Consider the following 22872-nt stretch of genomic DNA (forward strand, 5'->3'; position numbering starts at 1 on the left):
TGTAATTTCAGGAAAGAATTAGAAGCAGCAGGTGCTGGAAATACTCAGAATGACAGGCAGCATCTGTGAAGAAAGAATTGGAGCTACGAGCACAGATCAAATATCTTTAAAAGAGAAGGGTCAGAGAACAAAGGGAGTGTTTGTGTCTTCCAACTACATTCTCTGGTGAAAGAAAAAGAGAGCTAAACCATCAGGAAATATAGAAACAAGGAATTGCACGTGCTGGTTTACAAAAAAAGTGCTGGAGTAATTCAGGTCAGGCAGCATCCCTAGAGAGCATGGATAGGTGATGTTTCGGGTCCCAATCCAAAAAGTTGCCTATGCATGTCCTCCAGAGATGATGCCTGTCCCGCTGGTGCTGGAATACTTCAGCGGGACAGGCAGCATCTCTGGAGAACATGAATAGGTGACGTTTTGTGTCGGGATGCCTGATCTGCTGAATTACTCCAGCACTTTTATTTGTTAACCAGCATCTGTAATTCCTTGTTTCTATATCTCCTGGTGGACAGGTTGGGGGAGTGGGCAGATGCATGGCAGATGAAGTTTAATGCGGATAAATGTGAGGTTATCCACTTTGGTAGCAAAAACAGGAAGGCAGATTACTATCTAAATGGCGTCAAGTTGGGAAAAGGGGAAGTACAACGGGATCTGGGGGTCATTGTACATCAGTCTATGAAAGTAAGCATGCAGATGAAGCAGGCAATGAAGAAAGCAAATGGCATGTTGGCCTTCATAACAAGAAGAATCAAATATAGGAGCAAAGAGGTCCTTCTGTAGTTGTACAGAGCCCTAGTGAGACCACACCTTGAGTATTGTGTGCAGTTTTGGTCCCCTAATTTGAGGAAGGACATTCTTGCTATTGAGGGAGGCGATCCGGGGATGGCGGGAATGTCATATGCTGAGAGAATGGAGCAGTTGGGCTTGTGTACTCTAGAGTTTAGAAGGATGAGAGGATATCTCATTGAAACATATAAGATTGTTAAGGGCTTGGACACGCTAGAGGCAGGAAACATGTTCCCGATGTTGGGGGAGTCCAGAACCAGGGGCCACAGTTTAAGAATAAGGAGTAAGCCATTTAGAACGGAGACGAGGAAACACTTTTTCTCACAGAGAGTGGTGAGTTTGTGGAATTCTCTGCCTCAGAGGGCGGTGGAGGCAGGTTCTCTGGTTGCTTTCAAGAGAGAGCTAGATAGGACTCTTAAAAATAGCGGAGTCAGGGGATATGGGGCGAAGGCAGGAACGGGGTACTGATTGGGGATGATCAGCCATGATCACATTGAAAGGCGGTGCTGGCTCGAAGGGCCAAATGGCTTACTCCTGCACCTATTGTCTATTGTCTATTATCAGCCATGGGTAACATGTCTCAGAAAACCTTTTCCACAAGACAGGGCAGAGAATTATGCAAGTAATAAGGTGGCCAAAACAGGGACATGAAATGGCCCTGGTCAATAGAATTTGTAAACATATTAGAAGCAATGGGATAGCTTGGGAAAGAGTAGGTCCCCTCAGGATGGAAATCTTTGTATGGAACTAGAGAATATGTCGGGTGTCCTGAATGAAGACTCTGCCAGGGAAGGATGTAGATTCAGTGGAGGTGTACGTTGGCAGTCTGGAACATGGGTGTATCAGGAAAGAAGTGTTAGAAGTACCGGCTCACGTTAAGAGGATAGATTCTCAGGGCTTGATGAAATTTATCCCAAGACGTTATGAGAAGCAAAAGAGGAGATAGGTAAGCCTCTGATGCAGATTTTTGGTCAATCTTTAGCCATTGGTGACATACTGGAAGATTAGAGTGTGGCTCATGTTATACCCGTGTTTAATAAGAGTGGTAGAATTAAGCCAGGAAACTACAGATCAGTGAGCCTTACGTCAGGAGGAGAGAAAATATTGGAAAAAATAATCTTTGGGATTAATTTATCATCACTTGGTAAAGCAGGGATTGATTGGCAGGGGGTTGGTAGTCAGCATGTTTCTGTTCATGAAATATCCTGCCTTATGAATCTAATTGTGTTTTTTTGAGGAGATTAGTGAATAAATTGATGCAGGCAAGGTTGTAATCATGATACACATTCACTTTAGCAAGGCTGTTTACAAGATCTTGCATGCTCCAGTAAGTTAGGGTGGAAGAAATCCAAGATGTTCCAGTAAACTGGATCCAAAACTGGCTAGGTGATAGGAAGCAAAGAGTGATGGCAGAAGGTTGTTTAAGTCTGTAACAAAGTACGATTATTGTTTGTCATCTATATGAATGACTTGAATGAAAATGTTTGTGGTCTGAGAGGTAGGTTTGAGAGGTAGGTTTGCTGATAACATGGAGACTGATATAGTTGTAGATATCAAGGATAGTTGCCTTAGGATACAGTGCAACATAGATCAGCTGGAAAGTTTGCAACGTGGTGGTAGATGGAATTTAATGCAGGCAAGTGTGAGCAAATGCATTTCGGTCATCTAATGCTGGCTGGGCAAATACACTGAATAGCAAGAAACATAGAAGAGTTCATATACAGAAGAACCTTGGGGCGCTAGTTCATAGCTCTTTGAAAATGGCAACACAGGTGAAAAGGATAGTGAAGACCTCGTTTAGTGCATATGCAGTAACAATGAGTCTGAGAATTGGGACATCCTATTACAGCTGTGCAATATATTGGTTAGGCTGCTTTTGCAATATTGTGTGCAGCTCTGGTCATCAAACTGTAGAAAAAATCTGGTGATGATAGAAAGTGCACCAACACGATTCACCATGAGGTTGCCTGGAATGGGGGACTTTAATTGGAAGGAGAAATTGGACAGGCTGATATTGTTCTCACTGAAGCACAAGAGGTTGAGAGCCAACCTTACAGATGTCGATAAAACTAGACTAAGTGGGACCCGTTGGGTCCCTGTCACACAGGAAGCTTGGTCCCCCAATGTAATATTCCACCACACGCATAGCCCCCAACTGCACAGGCGCAGCTCGTTTCACATCATCCCTAGCACTCTCTCCCCCTCCTCTTCACCCTCCCTCTTCTTTCCCCTCTCATCTACCCCTCCCCATCACTCCCTCACATCTCTCTCCCTCTCCTTTCCCCTACCCTCAGTCATTCCCTCCCTCCATAACTCCTCTCCCCTCCTCACCCCACTGCCCTCCTCTCCCTCTATGCCCCACTCCCTACCTCCCCACTCCCCCCTCCTCTACGCCCCCCTCCTCTCCCTCTAATCCCCCTCCTCCCCCACTCTCCTTTTCCCTCTCCTCCTACCCGGGGGAGAGCCATGGGGGAGAGGAGGTATCACGGGGGAGGGGGGCAGGAGCCAGCGATGGGGAACAGAGGGGAAGGAGCTAGAGCTGCGGGGCATTGTGATGGTGGTGTGTTTGGGACTCACAGTGGGCGCTGAACGCTCTCATCTGCCGGGATCAGATTCTCCGCTTTCTGTTTGGCGACATCTCCCGTCCCGCTGCGCCGGGCCGCTCCCAGTCCCTCCAAAATTGTATCTGGTTGGAGACCTCTGCCGGCCACCCATAAGCATCCCTCAGTTCCAGTAAAGATGCGATGGCGCAGGAAGGGGCGGACCATCCCGCGGAGTGACAGGAGAAGAGACCGATCCACGTGGCACTGACTGGCAGGAGAAGAGATCCATCTGCGCACGTGCATTTTTTATGATTTTTAAACCTCGCTAACTTTACAATATTCCACCGATCAGAATAAAACGTGCACTCGCAGCATGGGAGAACAATGGTTGAGCTGCCGAAAAATTGTAGCGCTATTGTGTACCGTTTTTGGGTAAATAGGAAAACCAAGAGCACAAGATCAGAGTGTTAGTTATGTACTGGACTAAGTGGGACCTGTTGGGGCCCTGTCACATGGGAGGCCTGGTCCCCAAACGCAACCCGTTCCTCCAACGCAATATTCCACCACTCACCCATAGCCCCCAACTACGCAGACGCGGCTCATTTCCCCTCATCCCCAGCACTCTCTCCCACCCTCTCTCTACTTTCCCCTCTCCTCCTCCCCTCCCCCAATCCCTCCCTCACCTCTCCCTCCCTCTCCTTACCCCTATGCTCAGTCACTTCCCTCCATCCATAACTTCTCTCTCCTCCCTACACCCATCCTATCCCTCTATCCCCCACTCCTCACCTCCCCCTATCCCCCCATTATCCCTCCTCACCTCCCCACTGTCCTCCTCTCCCTCTATTCCCCACTACCCCCTCTCCCTCCTCACCTGTTCCCTCTTATTTCCCCTCTCCTCCTACCCTCCCCCAATCCTTCCCGCACCTCTTCTTTCCCCTATCCTCAGCCACTCCCTCCCTCCCTCCATAACTCCTCTCCACTACTGAAGCCCCTCCTCTCCCTCTATCCCCCCCCTCCTCCCCCATGCTCCCTCCTCACCTCACCCACTTTCCCCTCCCTCTCCCTCCCTACCGCCTCCTCACCCTCAATCCCTACAGTCTCCCTCCTGACCTCCCCCACTTACCCCTCTCCCTCCCTACCCCCTCCTCACCCTCAATCCTCCCGGTCTCCCTACTCACCTCCTCATGATCTTGAGGTTGCTGCTCCCCTGACCAGAGGTTGCTTTGACTGGAAGTTGCCTTGACCAGAGGCCACGCTGACCGGAGGCCGCGCCGACTGGAGGCCGCACCAACCGGAAGCCACGCCGGGCAACGCCGGGCAACGCCAGGCAGAGGTGGGCTCTGCTGGTGACTAACAGCGGACATGGCCAATTAGTGCGGCGATTGTGCAAATGTAAAAACAACGCACACCGGAAGATAACAAGATGAGAGTTTTAGTTATGTATATAGATAGATGATGAAGGTCATAAAGAGGACAGATAAATCACAATCCTAAAAGTAGGTTGTGCAGATTTAAAAACACAAGGGTAAATATTTAAAGGAGCTATGAGGGGCAAGTCTTTCACACAGAGGTTTGTTGATATATGACAGAGGAAGTAATAAAAGCAGTTACAATCATAGAACTTTAAAAGCATTTGGACAGGTACTTGTATATCAACAAAATAAAGGGATGTGAGCCAAATGGAGAAAAGTGGGATTAATGTAAATTGGTATCTCAGCCTGCATGGACCGGTCGGGCCAATGGGCCTGTTTCTGTGTTGTAGATCCTTTGAATCTAAAAGGTTCAAAGATATTTTATTGTCACTATACCAATGAAACTCAATTTACCACAGTCATACTAGAAAAAAGGAACAAGACACACAACTACATAAAGTTAACATAAAGGATTTGAGTATAGGAGCAGGGAGGTTCTACTGCAGTTGTACAGGGTCTTGGTGAGACCACACCTGGAGTATTGCGTACAGTTTTGGTCTCCTAATCTGAGGAAAGACATTCTTGCCATAGAGGGAGTACAGAGAAGGTTCATCAGACTGATTCCTGGGATGTCAGGACTTTCATATGAAGAAAGACTGGATAGACTCGGTTTGTACTCGCTAGAATTTAGAAGATTGAGGGGGGATCTTATAGAAACGTACAAAATTCTTAAGGGGTTGGACAGGCTAGATGCAGGACGATTGTTCCCGATGTTGGGGAAGTCCAGAACAAGGGGTCACAGTTTAAGGATAAGGGGGAAATCTTTTAGGACCGAGATGAGGAAAACATTTTTCACACAGAGAGTGGTGAATCTCTGGAATTCTCTGCCGCAGTTGAGGCCAGAGTCGTTGGCTATATTTAAGAGGGAGTTAGATGTGGCCCGTGTGGCTAATGGGATCAGGGGGTATGGAGAGAAGGCAGGTACAGGATACAGGATACTGAGTTGGATGATCAGCCATGATCATATTGAATGGCGGTGCAGGCTCGAAGGGCCGAATGGCCTACTCCTGCACCTATTTTCTATGTTTCTATGTTTCTAAACATCCACCACAGCGGATTCCACATTCCTCACTGTGATGGAAGGCAATAAATTCTATAACTATCTAGTAACTCTGTTATGGTCACATCACATCACACCACACACATTCCATTGTTTGCTCTAATCCTCCCACCATATAGCAAATTAAAGCACGATTTCTACCTTCTAGTTCTGATGGAACGTAATTAACAAGAAATGTTGATTGTGTTTCTCCGACCACATATGCTGCCTGATCAATACTTCTAGCATTTTCAATTTTTAGGTCAGATTTACCAGCTGTAATTTTTTTTTTGTTGCAGGACTGACTTTTTGTCTTAGTAAATGCTTCACCAGGATTATTCAGTTTATGCCACGAACATGCATCATTACACAAGGAATTATTTAGTGTTTAAATGATCCACATGGTGAAACAGAAGCACACACACTTGGAAGATTTAACTGAGAAGGACAATTCACCAGTTCTCAATTATTTTTGTGCATGTTTTATGTGTGCATTACACAGGGACTGTCATTAACACTTCAATCATTTTGCCCACCTGCTATGGCTCTTTAAATTGCCCCAATAAAGACAGGCATACTTTCATCTGCGTAGCCAAGAGCTCTGAAGTACCAAACCTAAACCTCCATGCCTCTCTAATCCCTTAACATTCTCCTTGAAGCCAACCCCTCATCTGTTCTAAATTCTCCTTATGTGGCTAGAGTAAAATCTTATTTGTCAATGCTTTAGAGAAACATTTTGTTTTCCTTCATTAAGGACCCAAAGTAACAACAAAACAGCCTGTTTAGTTGTGCTCATGGGGCCCCATGCTTGCCTTTAGTTTCTAATCCTTAAGCACGTTGATTCTAGGAACATTGGAGCAATGTTTACTTCCAGGGAATTAATTCTATGAACAACTAGCTACAATATGGTCTGGTTTCTGTTGTCTTTCTTTGACTTAATTTTGCTCTTCCAGGACTGGAAGCAAATGTAAACACACTCATTAGCTGGGATTACCATGCATCATCACAGAAAAAGTATCTCCTTCAGATGGCAGGCTAAAGGGGCTGTCCCACTTGGGCGACCTAATTGGTGAGTTTAGAAGAGTTTGAAAAAAATGACATGTTGAAGACCTCCTTCGACTATGTGGAAGACCTCCTTCGACTATGTGGAAGACCTCCTTCGACTCTGTTGAAGACCAGCTTCGACTAGCTACGACTACCTTCGACTACCGTTGATTACCTACGACTAACATGCCGACCTACTACGTCTAAACCTACAAGTAAAAAAAGTATTGATATTTTCCATGGCGACCTTTTTTTACTCGCAGGCATTTTTTAACATATTGAAAAAAATGCTGCAACCTAGTTGAGGCCTTAAGTACGCGGGAACCACTCTCAAGAATGAAGGAGAGTTACGAAGACCTCCTACGACCTTGTGTCGACCATGTTGCGAGTATGAGTCGAGGTCAAACTCGCCATAACTCGCGGATTTGGTCGCCCAAATAATATTTAAGTCGGCATGTCATTTTACTGCCTGTGTTAAGTTAAAATGTTGTCCCTCGGGTGGTTACATCAAGGTTTTACTGCAGCATAATTATCTGTATCATATTGAACCACCCAGGCTAGAATAAAACATCGTGATGAGAGCAAAAAATAAAATGGTCAATTATAAACCCTGACGATGCTTTGCTTTCATCTATCTTGTCTCAGGTACGTTGCAATCACCAGGAACCATGTTCATAAGATTTGCTTGCCAGGCCAATTACTTTCAGAAATCATGCCATCATATTGCAAGAGAAGTGGATTCTATAAAGCAAAGTCACAGTGGATGCTGAAACGCACATTCAAACTGACCTGATCATTTTTCAAAAGTACTTCAGTTGAAAGTTTTTAAATAAAATATTAAAGGAATCAATGACAAAGTTGTATAGCATGGAAACAGGCTCTTCAGCCCGACTCGTCATGTTAACCAAGAAGCCCAATCTAAACTAGTCCTATTTGCCCGTGTTTGGTGTTTCCTATCCATTTATCAATGTCTAAACCTTTCCTGTCAATTTATCTGTCCAATTGTCTTTTAAATGTTTTTATTATGCCTGCCTCAACTATTTCCTCTGGCTTGTTCCTTATACCCAGCACCCTCTGTAAAAGTTGTTCTTCTCACTTTACACCTACAGTATGCTCTATTGTTTGTGATACCCCTACCAAGGAGAAATTACATTGTGCATTCACCCTATCTATGGCCCTTATGATTTCATACACTTCTATAAGATCACCCCTCGGTCTGCTGCTCTCCAAGAAATATAGTCCTAGCCTGCCCAACCTCCCTACTGTTCAGACCCTCCAGTTCTGGTAATGCTTATCAGCATTACTGCACATTATTTTTTAATAATACTGTTGTGATGAGGATAAATTCTACATATATTTTTGAAACTATGGATGACGTAAACTGATGTAACCTCAAATTCCAATTTTATGTTCTGAAAATGTATTTATAACTTGTTATGTATTGTACTTTTTAGTCAACTGTGTTACACATCTGTGCATATCTTTAGACAAGGATAAATACAAGGTCTTTATTGTGAGAGTAATTAAATGTCTTGGCCTAGATTCCAAGCATTAGCTGCAAATTTAGTCAGTAGCATTCTCATTCATGGTGGGCACAAACACTTTGATGCTGATCTGATGCAGTAATGTGGAACTGTCCAATATCATAGATGCATTATCCAGAGATTCCGCCCATCAGACCAAAGAGCTTCCTATACATTGAAGGAAAGCATAGATGCAGGAGACTAGGTGTAAACCCCGGTGTACTGGCCAATACTTATTCCTCAATCCATGCCATCTATATTGAACAGATTATCTGTTCAACATCACATTCCTCTTCATGAGAATGCCTACACTTCATTTGCAGTAAGGTACTTCAGAATGAGAATATTTTAGGTGAAACATTAGTACCAAATAGTCTTTCTATTAAAATAAAATAATTTCTATGGCCTGAGAATATTTTAAAGAAAATGTTAGTACCAGTTAGTCTTTCTATTAAAGAAAAGAATGTGTTCCAATGAGGAAAAGTGTGCTTTCTTTGACCTGAGATCCATTTTTTTTCAGTTGATGGACGTTTTATAGAAATAGAGAAAAGGTTCAATGCACCCCTTCTGCTGCAACCTTTCTCCCCAGCTGCACAACTTCCCTTTATAATCTCCACACCTGCTCTTCCTTGATGTAATTAAAATCTGCTTTGGTAGTTCCCCAGAGGGCTCTCATAATGTGCATAAAGGTTAGCAATTAGTTTGCATCAGGTATACCTGCAAGGGACAAAGAATGCTCCTACATTTTTTTGGCATTAAGTCTAAGATAGTTGTTATTGAGCCATTTAATGTTAGAGTTATTTTGCATTTTTTTTTCATAACATCTGTTAATAACATTCTATATCATTCAGATATTGTTAGTCAATATTATCCATTATCAAATATTGTTAGCCAATTCTTATTATTCATTTACTTCTGAGTTTCATCAAATTATGGCTTGAAGTATTATTATACTGCATAATGTAATCCAGGTAAAAGAGTGAGAGTGGAAGCTCATTCAGCTCACTTTTATATGATTAGTTGCTCCAAATTATTTGTGAACATTCAAGGCAACATACAGGTTAATGGAGACATGCAGCAGACCACACCATCATGAACTGTATGAACATGATTTGAACAATGCAGATGCAGTAGTTACACAAGTTAATATATTTTGTATCCAGATTGTTGCATGACAACCAGAACGTTTGGAGAAAGTGACTATTTTGGTGATTTAAGGAAAGAAATCAAACAAACATCAAATCATGTTCATATTCAAACTTTATTGGTAGCTGAAGCTAATTACAAAACTTTTAATTATTAGAAAGAGACTCCAATGGTTTACAAAAGACTGAATAATTAATATCAGTAGCAATACCATTGTGATTATTAACATAACTAATTACTGATGCTTAGAAACTATTGGAAGTAGTAAAACATTTATCTACAAAAGCACACCGGAGGTAAAGAGAAATACGTAGGTATGAAACAAAGTCTTTTAATCCAAAACTGGTGATGAATTAAAACTCATCTGCTCAGAATGAGCTTTAAACCACCCCTCGTTATCAAATCCAATTGCAACTCAATTATCAGCAAAGGGCACAGTGGCACAGGGCAGTCATCATCTTCTCATATTCCCCATTCCCCAGCTTCATTTTCACGTTGCTCTGGTTATAAAGTATTCCCACATGTGGCTGCTCAGAATGCTCTTCTGTCCATTTTTAAGGAATATATATATTTTAATATATGCAGATTGAACACAGACAACAGCAGTATGTGGTAGGCACATGCCATCAGGTTTCCAGATCCAGAGTGTACCTAAGCCCATTATAAACCCGATTACCGTCTATCCAAGTACAAGACCATTATTTATGCCGTGACATTATCAAACATTGCAGATGAACTAAAATCCATAGCAACACCAACCACATATGCATTGATGGTCCTCTCTCTGCCACATATGCATATGAAATCATGTCCAATAGGCAATTACAACTGTCGACAATATAGATGCAAAGATCTAGATGACAAGGCTACAGTCTAGATTATCCCCTATATTTGCATGCAATCATAAATAAATACAACAGAGCTGAAACTATTGATCACCTTTCGAAAATAATAAATCTTACTGCCACCGTGTTTTACTGATGATTAAAAGCAACAATTAACATAACTAATTTTGATGCCCTAAGTCCTTAAGGCAAAATCAAAATTTAAAGCAATACAGCAAAAGGCATCAAACTTGATGTTCACAGCATTAATAAAATATGCTGTTGTAAATGCAGATTTATTGCTCAGGATAGATTTTTTAACAGTAATCCTATTATTATTTAATTTATCAGAAACTGGGGATAACTCAGAATAGAAATTCTGGTGCATCAAAATAAGTGCATTTGGATTGCTGTACTTGTGCATGCTTGCCAGGGATTGTTAGCCATGGGAAATATTTAGGGATTTAAGGAATGAGGGTAGTAGCCAGTTAATGCAATCTTGGACAAGGATAGCGTATGAATACCCAGCATTGTCTGCAGAGACAGCCATCTCTCAATGCAGTGGGAGAACAACTAATCTGGGGTTTCTGAATTCCCACTAAAGCTGTTCGAATATGTGAAGGTACGGTAGTAATAGCAAGAAAGATGGAGACACAAAGAACTGTGGATGCTGGAATCTTGCATGAAACACAATGTGCTGGAGTAACTCAGCATGCCATGCAGCATTTGTGGAGAAATAGTAAATTACGTCATCCCCTGTGTGATTAGCTTGTGAACAGCATCAGGCCCAAACAGACAAATTACTTTGGGATATGCCTGATCAAATTTCTGGAATGTCACAAATTGACTATGGAAAATAGTCAATATCATGTTTCACTCTGAGTAAAGATAATTTTCAATTAATTAAAGCTGAAAAGAGCGCAGCATTAAATGATTGAATTTCAAGATCTGCATGTCCAGATTTTTTAAATCATTATAATTTTGATCATAATATGAAGCAATATATCATCTTACAATCTTGCAACTCACTAATTAGGCAAACTGTATTTACTCAGCCAAATGCCTTAGTAATGTGGAGCTAATATCAGCATCACACATTTCTCTGCTCAGTGACAGTTTTAATAAGTACAAATGACAATGCAGGACAGAACAACCTTCTCTTTGTATCTATTTCGAGGTGTAAGTTGGTGATAACAGTTGGATTATGGACAAACAGTGGATGCCAAGTTATATTTCAATTTTTTTAGTTTTAGAGATACTGTGCGGAAACAGGCCCTTCGGCCCACCAAGTCCGTGACGACCAGTGATCCCAGCACACAAACACAAGCCTACACACACTAGGGACAATTTACACTTATACCAAGTATACAAACCCAAGTCAATTAACCTACAAACCTGCACGTCTTTAGAGTGTGGGAGGAAACCGAAGATTTCGGAGAAACCACACACAGATCACGGGGAGAACGTATAAACTCTGTACGGACAGCATCCATAGTCTGGATCGAACCCGGGTCTCTGGCGCTGCAAGTGCTGTGAGGCAGCAACTCTACCACTGTGCCACCGTGCCACAGAGTTACTTTATGCTTGAATTCTTTAGAATAAAGCAACCAAATTTAAAAACTGTTCAAATTCCTGCTGTGCAACATCTACCATTCTGTTAGCATAAAACCTAAAAGTTTACGTTCATTATTTAACAACTTTGTTTATAAGCAGCATGATTTTTTACAATCCGTGTGACAATCCATTTTGATTCCACTAGTATCTAGAGAAAATGTGTGACCAAACACTCCTGCAAAACTGATATTCCAACTTAATTCCTTTTATACTGCGAAATGAAATTCTTTTAGTGAAAAATGAAATCTAATGAAGGGAAATTGACATGTGGATCTTGCTTTCAGCTGGATCCTTTGGACAATTTCAAATTTAAATATTCTCATTGCTGATCAACATTTGGATATTAGAATTTTACAAGTTAAACAATGACAACAAATGATACAAGGAAGAATAGTCAGATTTGGTTAGAAAGGTTATAAGGATGTAAATGTACCTGGATAAATATTCCCAAGAGTGTACATGTCAATCACATAACGACAGAACTGATATTGATCTGTCAGGGCAGAAGGAAAAGAACAGCAATGAAGACAACACACAATAAACACAAAGAAACAAAAAGGGAGGGTTGATTGGTCTCCATCAGCCTCAGCTATAAAGGGGCAGTGGAACAAGCTGTTCCAAGCAAAATCAGTATGGCTGAGTAAACAAAACACTTACACTTCCATTAACTTAGCATCAAAGGTTTCATTTTCTCCGACTCATTTTTTTAATCCATTCCTTTGGAAGTGAAAGTTTTGCAGAGTTTTTCATTTCATATATAAAAAAGGAAATATGTGAAACCAAAAGAAAAATAACCTTTCATTCCAGCTGTGCTTGGATCAATAAAGTAATAAATATATCAATGTGATCTCAGTTTTACAGGTTTAGTTACTGACATTTTTGTGCTGACTCGGAAATACATATTAGTTCACCTGCAAGCTGAAAAGAGATCTTTATAAATGTTGTTGAGACTGAAGGTAATTCCAACTACGGATCATATGTGGTAGTTACATGAAATCAATCTATTGAGAAACAAAAGGACACAAAGTGCTGAAGTAACTCAGCAGGTCAGGCAGCATCCCTTGAAGAACATGGATAAGTGACATTTTGGGTTGAATTAACCCGAAACGTTACTATTCATACTTTCCGGAGATGCTGCCCAACCTGCTGAGTTACTCCAGCACTTTGTGTATCTTTTTATATTAACCAGCATCTGCAGTTCTTTAATTCGTCATTCTATTGAGACATTGGGTTTCACAATGCATGACAATGCATCACAGAAAAATAAACCATAAAGTGGATCCAGAAATGCATTCTTAGTGGCATAGGAGTTTCACTTTATGATGGCCAATTTCTGTATTGTCAGAATGTTGACTGACATTTTCAATCATAGTTAACACTTTTTTTAAAGGAATATATTGTTCTCGATGGATTCATTTCACATTGTCCTCGGCTACAGCCAAAGAATCTCTACTTATAATTCATATCGAGAGCCAATTCCCGATTTGCATGCCCAACTTTGCACCCAAAACATTTGTTAACCATTGCAAAAATGGCAGAATTGTGGCACATTATTGTAGAATTTTCATTCTAGCGAGCCTCTTCAAATGTTTCATAAATCAGAATAAAAGTAGGCATTACAACAAGTATGTGTAGGAAAGAATTGCTTGGGTAGCTTACACCGCAGCTTACACCCCAGCAGTATGAACATTGACTTATCTAACTTCAAGTAGCCCTTGCTTTCCCTCTCTCTCCATCCCCTCCCCCTTCCCAGTTCTCCTAACCTGGTCATACTGCCTCCGAATACATTTTATCTCTGTACCACCCACTCAGTCTGAAGAAGGGTCTCGACCCGAAAGGTCATCTATTCCTTCTCTCCAGAGATGCTGCCTGTCCCGCTGAGTTACTCCAGCATTTTGTATCTATCATTATAACAAGTATAAACTATTATCCCGACTTATACAATCCAGGAGATGTCTTGCATTTGACGAGATCAATAACAAGATGTACAAGAAAATTAGAAAGATATTTTGGTGACTAGCAAGTTTTGATTGCAACATCATATTTTCAAGATGATCCTTTATAATTTGTACATAAGACCACTGCAAAATATTGAGAAAGTAATTATCAGTTTCACTGGTTGGATCCCATTGTACTTGAAGAAACATGCTAGTTGGAATTAAGAGGCTAAGAACCATGTCATACTAAAGGTTTCTGATGAGTTATACCCCAACATCTTTTTCGTAACTCACAGTGAAAGGACAAATTGACCCTATCACAAGTTGTTAATTCATTCTGCTCTCCGGGAATCTGTGTGAATAGGTGAATGTTAAATTAAATTTGATATATGGTGCAAAGAACCAAATAGTAAGAAAGCACTATTCCCTCACAGTCAGAATAATCATTACAATTTTGGATTATATATTGTGAAATATAATTGATTTTATCTTTATATCATAAAATCAAAGTAAAGCAAACAGAAACATCAAACGTTTTTGTTTTGGACAGTTGTCATTTATACAAACTGTTTTTATGCTCCATATTTTTCTTTTGATGTCTCTCTGATGCCTTACTTTGGTTTTTATCACGTACATTCTTTTTGCGAATATTTGTCTTTTCACCTTTATCCTTTGATTTTTGCGTCACTTCTTTGATAACTTTCACTTTTACTTCTTTCTTGCTTGCCTTCTCAGACTTCCGGACACTGGGCTCCTGTTCTTTCTTTTTACCTCTCTGTTCTTTCTTGATCTTGGGTTTCACATCTTCTTTCTTTACTTCGATTTTTGGCCTCACTTTGATCTCATCTTTAGTTTTCTTTTCAGGTTTCTTAACTTTCTCCTCCCTTTTCTTCACCTTTATGCCTTTGAGTTGTTTCTTCACTTTTTCTTCAACTTTAGATACTTTAACTTTTAATACTTTAACTTTTTTATCCACTGGAGAAACAAAAAATTTTTGAGTAACCTTTCTCATTCAGCTTCAAAATCAATGATTTACAGAGATAAAGTTTCCAGAAATATTTTTAACAAAAATATGGCATTGCTCAGATTTCAATGTTTAGGACATTATTTTTGAAAATATTTAATGTTCTGCATTTGCCTGAAGAATCAGTTGATAGTGACTCACTTAATTGCTGAACTGATAAAATGTTGGAAAACACACAATTCATAATGCTCACTTGGTACTTTCAAATGTCTCATTTTAATCACCAGAAGGGCAGCAACCACTCATATTAAGCACTCTGAAAATTGCTTCTTATTATTCCGTCAGCATACTTGCTCAGCAATGTTCCAAAGCAAATTCTAAAGCTATTCATTGGATTGCGTCCAGTTCCATCATTATCTTAAAATCTTAACCACATTCCCTCTGCATTCCTTCTTAAAAGGAATAATCCTAATTCAAATTCATTCTTATCAGCACCAGTCGAGGAAAATTCAGTCCCCTGAGCCTGTCCTGCCACTCTATTATATTTTGGCTGAATTACATTTGCCTGTTTTTGTTTCAAATCCCTTGGTAGTCTTCACCTAAAACAAATCTATCAATCACAGTCATGAACATTTTAATCATCTTCATTCACAAGCTATTTAGGGCAAGAGTTCAATAAGAAGTGCTTCCTACTTTCACTCCAAAATAGCCAAGCTCTAATTTTACAAGTGTACCACTTTGATCTGGATTAATTTTTGGCAATGGCCAAACAGGAAAGTTTTAAAAGGCATTAATCCTCAAAAGACGTTATCTGCGCTATTACTAACATGAAGTGATGTTGAATCACTTCATTACATCAAGTACATTGAATCATCTGATTTCAATGAGAGACTAGCCAACAACTTAGAACCAGGCTCATAGGTTTGTCCTTTAAATCTGACTGATTGTATGGTTATCCCTTCCCAGATGCATATTTCCTATCTATGTTTGGTGAGCAGAATTTTTGGAAAACAGTTTAATCTATGGGTAAAACTGTGATTTTTCTGTAAATATGTGCTATTTTTAATGTTAATTACATGATAGAATGTAAGATTATATATGTATTTATGTATGTACTTAATCTATGAACCACTGTTGTATAACGTTAGTACCTCCACCAATGTAAAGCACTTTGGTCAACGTGAGTTGTTTTCAAAATGTGCTATAGAAATAAAAGTGACTTGACTTGACGAAAGTTAAACATTTTCTAAATGGAGAGAGAATCCAGAAATCAGAGGTGCAAAGGGACTTGTTATTTTGCAAGTCGAATCTAGCCTTTATATCAAGAGGACTGGAATACAAAAACAGAGATGTAATGCTGTGGATCTATAAGGCGCTAATCAGACAGCATTTGGAGAACTGTGTGCAAATTTGGGCCCCGTATCTGAGGAAGGATGTGCTGGCTCTGGAGAGGGTCCAGAGGAAGTTTACAAGACTGATTCCAGGAATGAGTGGCTTAGCATATGATGAGCGTTTGACAGCACTGGGCCTGTACTGGTTGGAGTTTAGAAGGTTGAGGGGATACCTCATTGAAACTTACAGAATAATGAAGGGCATAGGTAGAGTGGATGTGGAAAGGATGTTTCCACAGGTGAGAGAATCTAGGACTAGAGGTCATAGCCTCAGAATTAGTGCTCTTTTAGAAAGGAGGTGAGGATGAACTTCTTGAGTCAGAGGGTAGTTAATCTGTGGGACTCATTGCCACAGAGGGCTGTGGAGGCCAAGTGAGTGGATATTTTAAAAGCAGAGATAGACAAATTCTTGATTGGAATGGGTGTCAAGGGTTAAGGGGAGAAGGCAGGAAAATGGGATTAGGACGCAGAGATCAGCCATGATTGAATGGCGGAGTAGACCGAATGGGCCGAATGGCCTAATTCTACTCCTATGACGTGATCTTATGAACATGTATTGGAGATTAATCAGGAATAGCGACTAATGTCATACCACAGACTTTGGTTGATAGAGTGCAACAGAATATTTTTGTGGCTGAACTATTGAGAAAATGATCATCTGATTCAAATTCACAATTGAGCAGAGCAATTAGCTGCAATAAGGATATTGGATATACCATAAAATAATTGTTACTTCATAAAGTATTGGAATCCCATGGTCTACTATCACGGGATGTGTACAAAGCTGTATGTTGGAAGAAAATTAATCATATTTAAACTAGTTATATTCTTAGAATATGAACAAAACAACTTGATCAAAAATATGAATAGTTACATTTTTTCTACACAAGTATTACAAACTTTTATTTACCTTTAAAACATTGTGGCTGGTATTTACCTTTCAATGGAGCTTTTTGTCTCACTTCTTTTATTTTAGTCTTCTTTTCAAGTTTCAGTCTTTTAGTCTCTGTGAGGGAAAGGGCAAACTATATTATATATAATCTGTGCGTAATCTTAATCAGTAAGAATTTCATTGTTCCGTGTCGGTGCATATGATAATCAAACACGCTTGATTCTTTTTCTCTTGAGATTTAGAAAACAAAGTAAAAACAGCTAAAGCAGTATGGTCAAAGGATATTGTTAAGCAAGGTCCTTTCTCAAGGAAAGCCAAGTCTGTTAATAATGGCACCCCAGCTATCTTTGCACTGTTTCACTGAACCCTTGTGCTCAGTCCACCAGGGCCTACTGGATCTCCCGGTTGCTAAACATTTTATCTCTTCTTCCCATTCCATTACTGTCTTTACTGTCCTGGGCTTCCCTCATTGCTAGAGTGAGGCTGCATGCAAACTGGAGCAACAGCACCTCATATTCCATGTGGGTAGTTTGCAATTCAATGGTATGAACATTGACATTTCCAATTTTGTTACTACAAACATTAACATCACTACCCCCACCAACCCCATCCTTTTCCCCCTCTCTTTACTGTACCCTGTCTGGATGTGCATCTATTTCTCTGATACCTCTCCCCTTCCACCTACGTTCCTTCCTCTTGCTTTAAAATTCACTACACCGCAATCCTTTAATCCCACACCTTCTGTCTTTTTATCTCTGGCTTTTATCCAACCAGCTCCCTGTTGAACCCCTCCTCACCTGTATCCACCAACTTCTTGCCAGGCCTGGTCCTGTTCCCCATTTCTTCCAGCTTTCTTACCCCCCCCCCCCCCCCCCCCCCCCACAAACCCCCCACCCCATCATAATCATTCGGAAGAAAGGGTCCCCACCCGAAACATCACTTATCCATGTTCTCCAGAGATGTTGTCTGACCCTATTACTTACTCCAGCACTTTGTGTTTTCTTTTACGTGCAGAGTACAATTATTTTGCTCAACTGCCTGCATTATAATGTGTTCTTATCTACCAATGCTGTCAGATTTGTTTAAAAATGAAGGAAGTGAAATATATTATAGTTTTCTCCTTACCTGGTGGTGGAGCTGAGAAAAAAAAAACAAGAGAATAATATGATTATTTTACTTGGAAAAATCTGCCACTGATGTCATCCATTATTAACACACAATATAAATAGCAATTTCACAAAGCTGGTTTCCACATAACCCTTTTTTCTAATTGGTGCATGGCATGGATAAGAATGATAGCTATCAAACAACACATAAAATGAAATTTAACATTTAATTTGGCCCTCTGAACTTCTGTTATTAATGAAGGACTGTGCACTATTTTGATTTCAATGGATTTTATTTTGTTTATAAAATGAAATTATATGACTGTTCACCTCCATTGCCAGAATGTTTAGCTGAATTGCAGTAAAGCAGAATACTTGGGCCCAGTGTAAGGTTAGCGAAGCAACCCCTTTCCCTCCATACAACTTGCATCAGCAGTTTCCATGGAGTGTCTTATTTGTTAGTGCCCATTTTATCTACCAGCACAACATTTGAAATAATTTTGAGTATGCTATCTACTCCAGAGATGATGCCCGACCCATTGAGTTACTCCAGAACTTTGTGTTATATTCATAGCTATGCTGAAGGCTGGGGACTTATTCTGTTTGCATGCATTTCGTTGTCTCTGTACTGTACTGTACACTGACAATGACAATTAAAATTGAATCTGAATCTGAATCTGAATGTACAAGGCCTTGCAGTCATGTGTATATGAAAATATCTGGAAGAAGCAGATATGAATCTCCTGAGTACCATAGTTTTGGTGTACGTTTCAACACTTTCAACTCAACACTGACCTATTGATAGCCAAAATATAGAGAAAAAGTCAATGCTACTCGGATCTCTGAGCTGCTCTCTACAAAGTGATGTGGGACAATGTCATATAACTGGCCTCAAATTTTAATCTGGTGATATGCAAGGAAAATAAAGTAAACAGATCCATGTTCCAGATGATTATCCAACCTCCAATGATGAAATACATTCAGGCCTGAATGATAGATGATCAGTGACTGATTGTGACATTAAAAAAACCAGACAATGTTGGAAATAAGACCAGACCATCACACAAACCAACCTCCCTTCCATTGACTCCATTTATACCTCACCCTCACGCTGCCTTGGCAAGGCCAGCAGCATAATCAAGGGTGAGTCGCACCATGGTCACTCCATCTTTCATCAGCCTAAAGGTACAGAAGTGTGAAAACGCACACCTCCAGATTCAGGGACAGTTTCTTCCCAGCTGTTATCAGGCATCTGAACCATCCTACCACAACCAGAGAGCAGTCCTGAACTACTATCTACCTCATCGGGGACCCTTCGACCATCTTTGATTGGACTTTTACTGGCTCTATCTTGCACTAAACGTTATTCCTTTATCATGAATTGCTTGATTGTAATCATGTATTGTCTTTCCGCTGTCTAGTTAGCATGCAACAAAAGCTTTTCACTGTACCTCAGTACACATGACAATAAACTAAACTGAATTGAACATTCAGATTGTAAAGCTACATATATGGAAAAGGCAAAAAACAATGTGCCGGAGGAACTCATCAGACCAGGCAGCATGTGTGGAGGGAAATTGACAGGCGATGTTCCGAGTTGGGACATTCTTCAGGTTGAAATGTATCGACCCGAAAAGTTGTCTACTGCTTGGAAATGGATTTCTAGTACGCATTCCCAAGCTAAGTCCATAAGCAAGTACAAATATAAAAATGATTAATACCATTTGTTTACTCCTGTGTTCCAAATCCTAGCTATTTTAGTTAGTTCATATAATGCTCTTTCTTGGCTGCCTAATTCAAAGGACTTTTCTAACAAATAGCTCAAATAAACATGTCACATTGAATGACTGCCTTCTGTTCTTTAAATTTATATGATTCTATAGCCTCAGTCATTTTAAAGTTTAATGCCTGAGCAAACTGTGAATGTTCAACAGTTTCCTCAGATTTCCAGCCAATGACCAGAACTCATTCCTCTATTACTCATGTCTTTATTATATGATTTCTTAGCTGCAATTACGGAGGTGGACTTTGACAAATAAATTGTTTCTATACATGAATGTAACTGATTTTTAACAAAGTTATGTTGTTGTTACATGAGAACTCTTGATCTATATATGGATTTCACAATGGCATTATGATTCAGTCTTTAGACCCACCACATCAGTTATTGATTTTCTTCTGATAGGTTGGATGCTGATTTCTGTATTACTCATAATATATATTGTTCGTATGAACATTTATGGCTTGGTATGGTCTGAAAAAAAGGCTTTGAAATGTGCAATGTCAAAATTATGCTTGGCAGAAATATCTCGCCACGCTTTACACAAAGTATTTTCTTTTAGAATTACTACAACGTGCAATTATGGCAAGCTTCTTTCACATGGAAATATCCATAAATGCAAAACGATTAAAGGGCCTGTCCCACGAGCATGCGACTCCATGCGGCAAGCGCGACCTAAAGGGCCTGTCAAACGAGCATGCGACTCCATGCGGCAAGCGCGACCTAACGTGGTCGCTTGAGCCCTACGGCCTCGCGGGGCCGGTCCCACTTCAATCACCGGAGCCGTATGGAGTTGTGCGGAGCTGGTCCCGACATCGCGCGGGGCTCCAAAAAACTGACCGTGTTCAAAAATTCCGCGCAGCAACGGCCTGCCAGCCCGCAGCCGCCTCGACGCCGTACGTTTCGCGCGAACTTCCCGCGGACTTCGCTCGAACTTCATCTAACTCACTCGACCTCCGCGCGGCCACCACTTCTGGTTTGGTCGCGCTTGCCGCATGCAGTCGCATGCTCATGGGGCAGGCCCTTTAGGTCGCGCTTGACGCATGCAGGTCGCATGCTCATGGGACAGGCCCTTAAGAGTTCATCTGCTTAAGAAGGAACTGCAGATGCTGGAAAATGGAAGGTAGACAAAAATGCTGGAGAAACTCAGCAGGTAAAGTAGCATCTATGGAGTGAAGGAAATAGGCAACGTTTCGGGCCAAAACCCTTCTTCAGACGCATTTTGTTCATCTGCATTTTGTTGAAGAATAAATATTTAGTTGTATCTGTTCTATAAAATGGGAGTTTTCATAACCACCAGGTTAGGAGGTGGAGTCCACAGTTTGACAGCTCCTCCAATTGTGCTGGAAATTGTCTTTAGCCATTTTCACTAAATTTGCAACATGGTAATTGACAGCATACAACGCTGACAGGTAGGTGACAGCACGTTGACTGGTTAGCATGCAACAAAAACTTCTCCCTATACCTTGGTACACGTGACAATAAACTAAACCAAACTAAGCACAATGCACCCAGCTTCAGAAATTCTGCAACTACATTTAGCTGCATGGTCCATAGGTCCAGCAGGCCTCACTATGGCACAGGAAGTGCCTACTGCTCTCAGTGTTTATGTTGACAGGGATTCTGCTTTAAAAAGTTTAATCTTTATCTACACTACCAACATGCTCCTGTTAACTCTGACATGAGTCAGAGTTTTCTATTACAATCAGCTATTCTGAAGACGTGAAGATCTATGACTCTCATAATTTTATATACTTCTAAAAGGGTCTCCCTTCAGCTTTTAACACTCCAGAGAAAACAATCCAAGTTTGTCCAATGTCTTCTTGTATAGAAACATAGAAACATAGAAATTAGGTGCAGGAGTAGGCCATTCGGCCCTTCGAGCCTGCACCGCCATTCAATATGATCATGGCTGATTATCCAACTCAGTATCCCGTACCTGCCTTCTCTCCATACCCTCTGATCCCCTTAGCCACAAGGGCCACATCTAACTCCCTCTTAAATATAGCCAATGAACTGGCCTCGACTACCCTCTGTGGCAGGGAGTTCCAGAGATTCACCACTCTCTGTGTGAAAAAAGTTCTTCTCATCTCGGTTTTAAAGGATTTCCCCCTTATCCTTAAGCTGTGACCCCTTGTCCTGGACTTCCCCAACATCGGGAGCAATCATCCTGCATCTAGCCTGTCCAACCCCTTAAGAATTTTGTAAGTTTCTATAAGATCCCCTCTCAATCTCCTAAATTCTAGAGAGTATAAACCAAGTCTATCCAGTCTTTCTTCATAAGACAGTCCTGACATCCCAGGAATTAGTCTGGTGAACCTTCTCTGCACTCCCTCTATGGCAATAATGTCCTTCCTCAGATTTGGAGACCAAAACTGTACGCAATACTCCAGGTGTGGTCTCACCAAGACCCTGTACAACTGCAGTAGAACCTCCCTGCTCCTATACTCAAATCCTTTTGCTATGAAAGCTAACATACCATTCGCTTTCTTCACTGCCTGCTGCACCTGCATGCCCACTTTCAATGACTGGTGTACCATGACACCCAGGTCTCGCTGCATCTCCCCTTTTCCTAGTCGGCCACCATTTAATAAGTTATTCTTCTTCTCACTCCTTTTCGAGCTTGTACAGACACAGAGTTGGACATTGGAACTTTGATTTTGTTCTTCTCATTGCTTTGTAAATATTGATTGTAATGTCCAATTGTTTGATAATTTCGATTTTGTTAATATTAATGTCGTTAATGTCTTTACTTGTTCGGAATAAATAAATAAATAAATAAATAAAATTTAGATAATAGTCTGCTTTCCTGTT

At 40.7% G+C, this 22872-nt stretch overlaps 1 protein-coding gene across 1 annotated transcript in view; it reads right to left on the reverse strand.

Moving 5' to 3' along the window:
- trdn (triadin) overlaps positions 1-22872 on the reverse strand; it is a 353412-nt gene that overhangs the window by 242213 nt on the left and 88327 nt on the right. The window contains exons 9-12 of the mRNA XM_033022051.1: positions 18298-18309; positions 17218-17286; positions 14589-14900; positions 12422-12481 (exon numbers count right to left, since the gene is read on the reverse strand). Of these exons, the coding sequence (XP_032877942.1) occupies positions 12422-12481; positions 14589-14900; positions 17218-17286; positions 18298-18309 (453 nt within the window). The remainder of the gene's footprint in view (positions 1-12421; positions 12482-14588; positions 14901-17217; positions 17287-18297; positions 18310-22872) is intronic.

Source organism: Amblyraja radiata, chromosome 5 (genome assembly GCF_010909765.2).
Source record: "Amblyraja radiata isolate CabotCenter1 chromosome 5, sAmbRad1.1.pri, whole genome shotgun sequence".
NCBI classification, from domain to species: Eukaryota; Metazoa; Chordata; class Chondrichthyes; order Rajiformes; family Rajidae; genus Amblyraja; species Amblyraja radiata.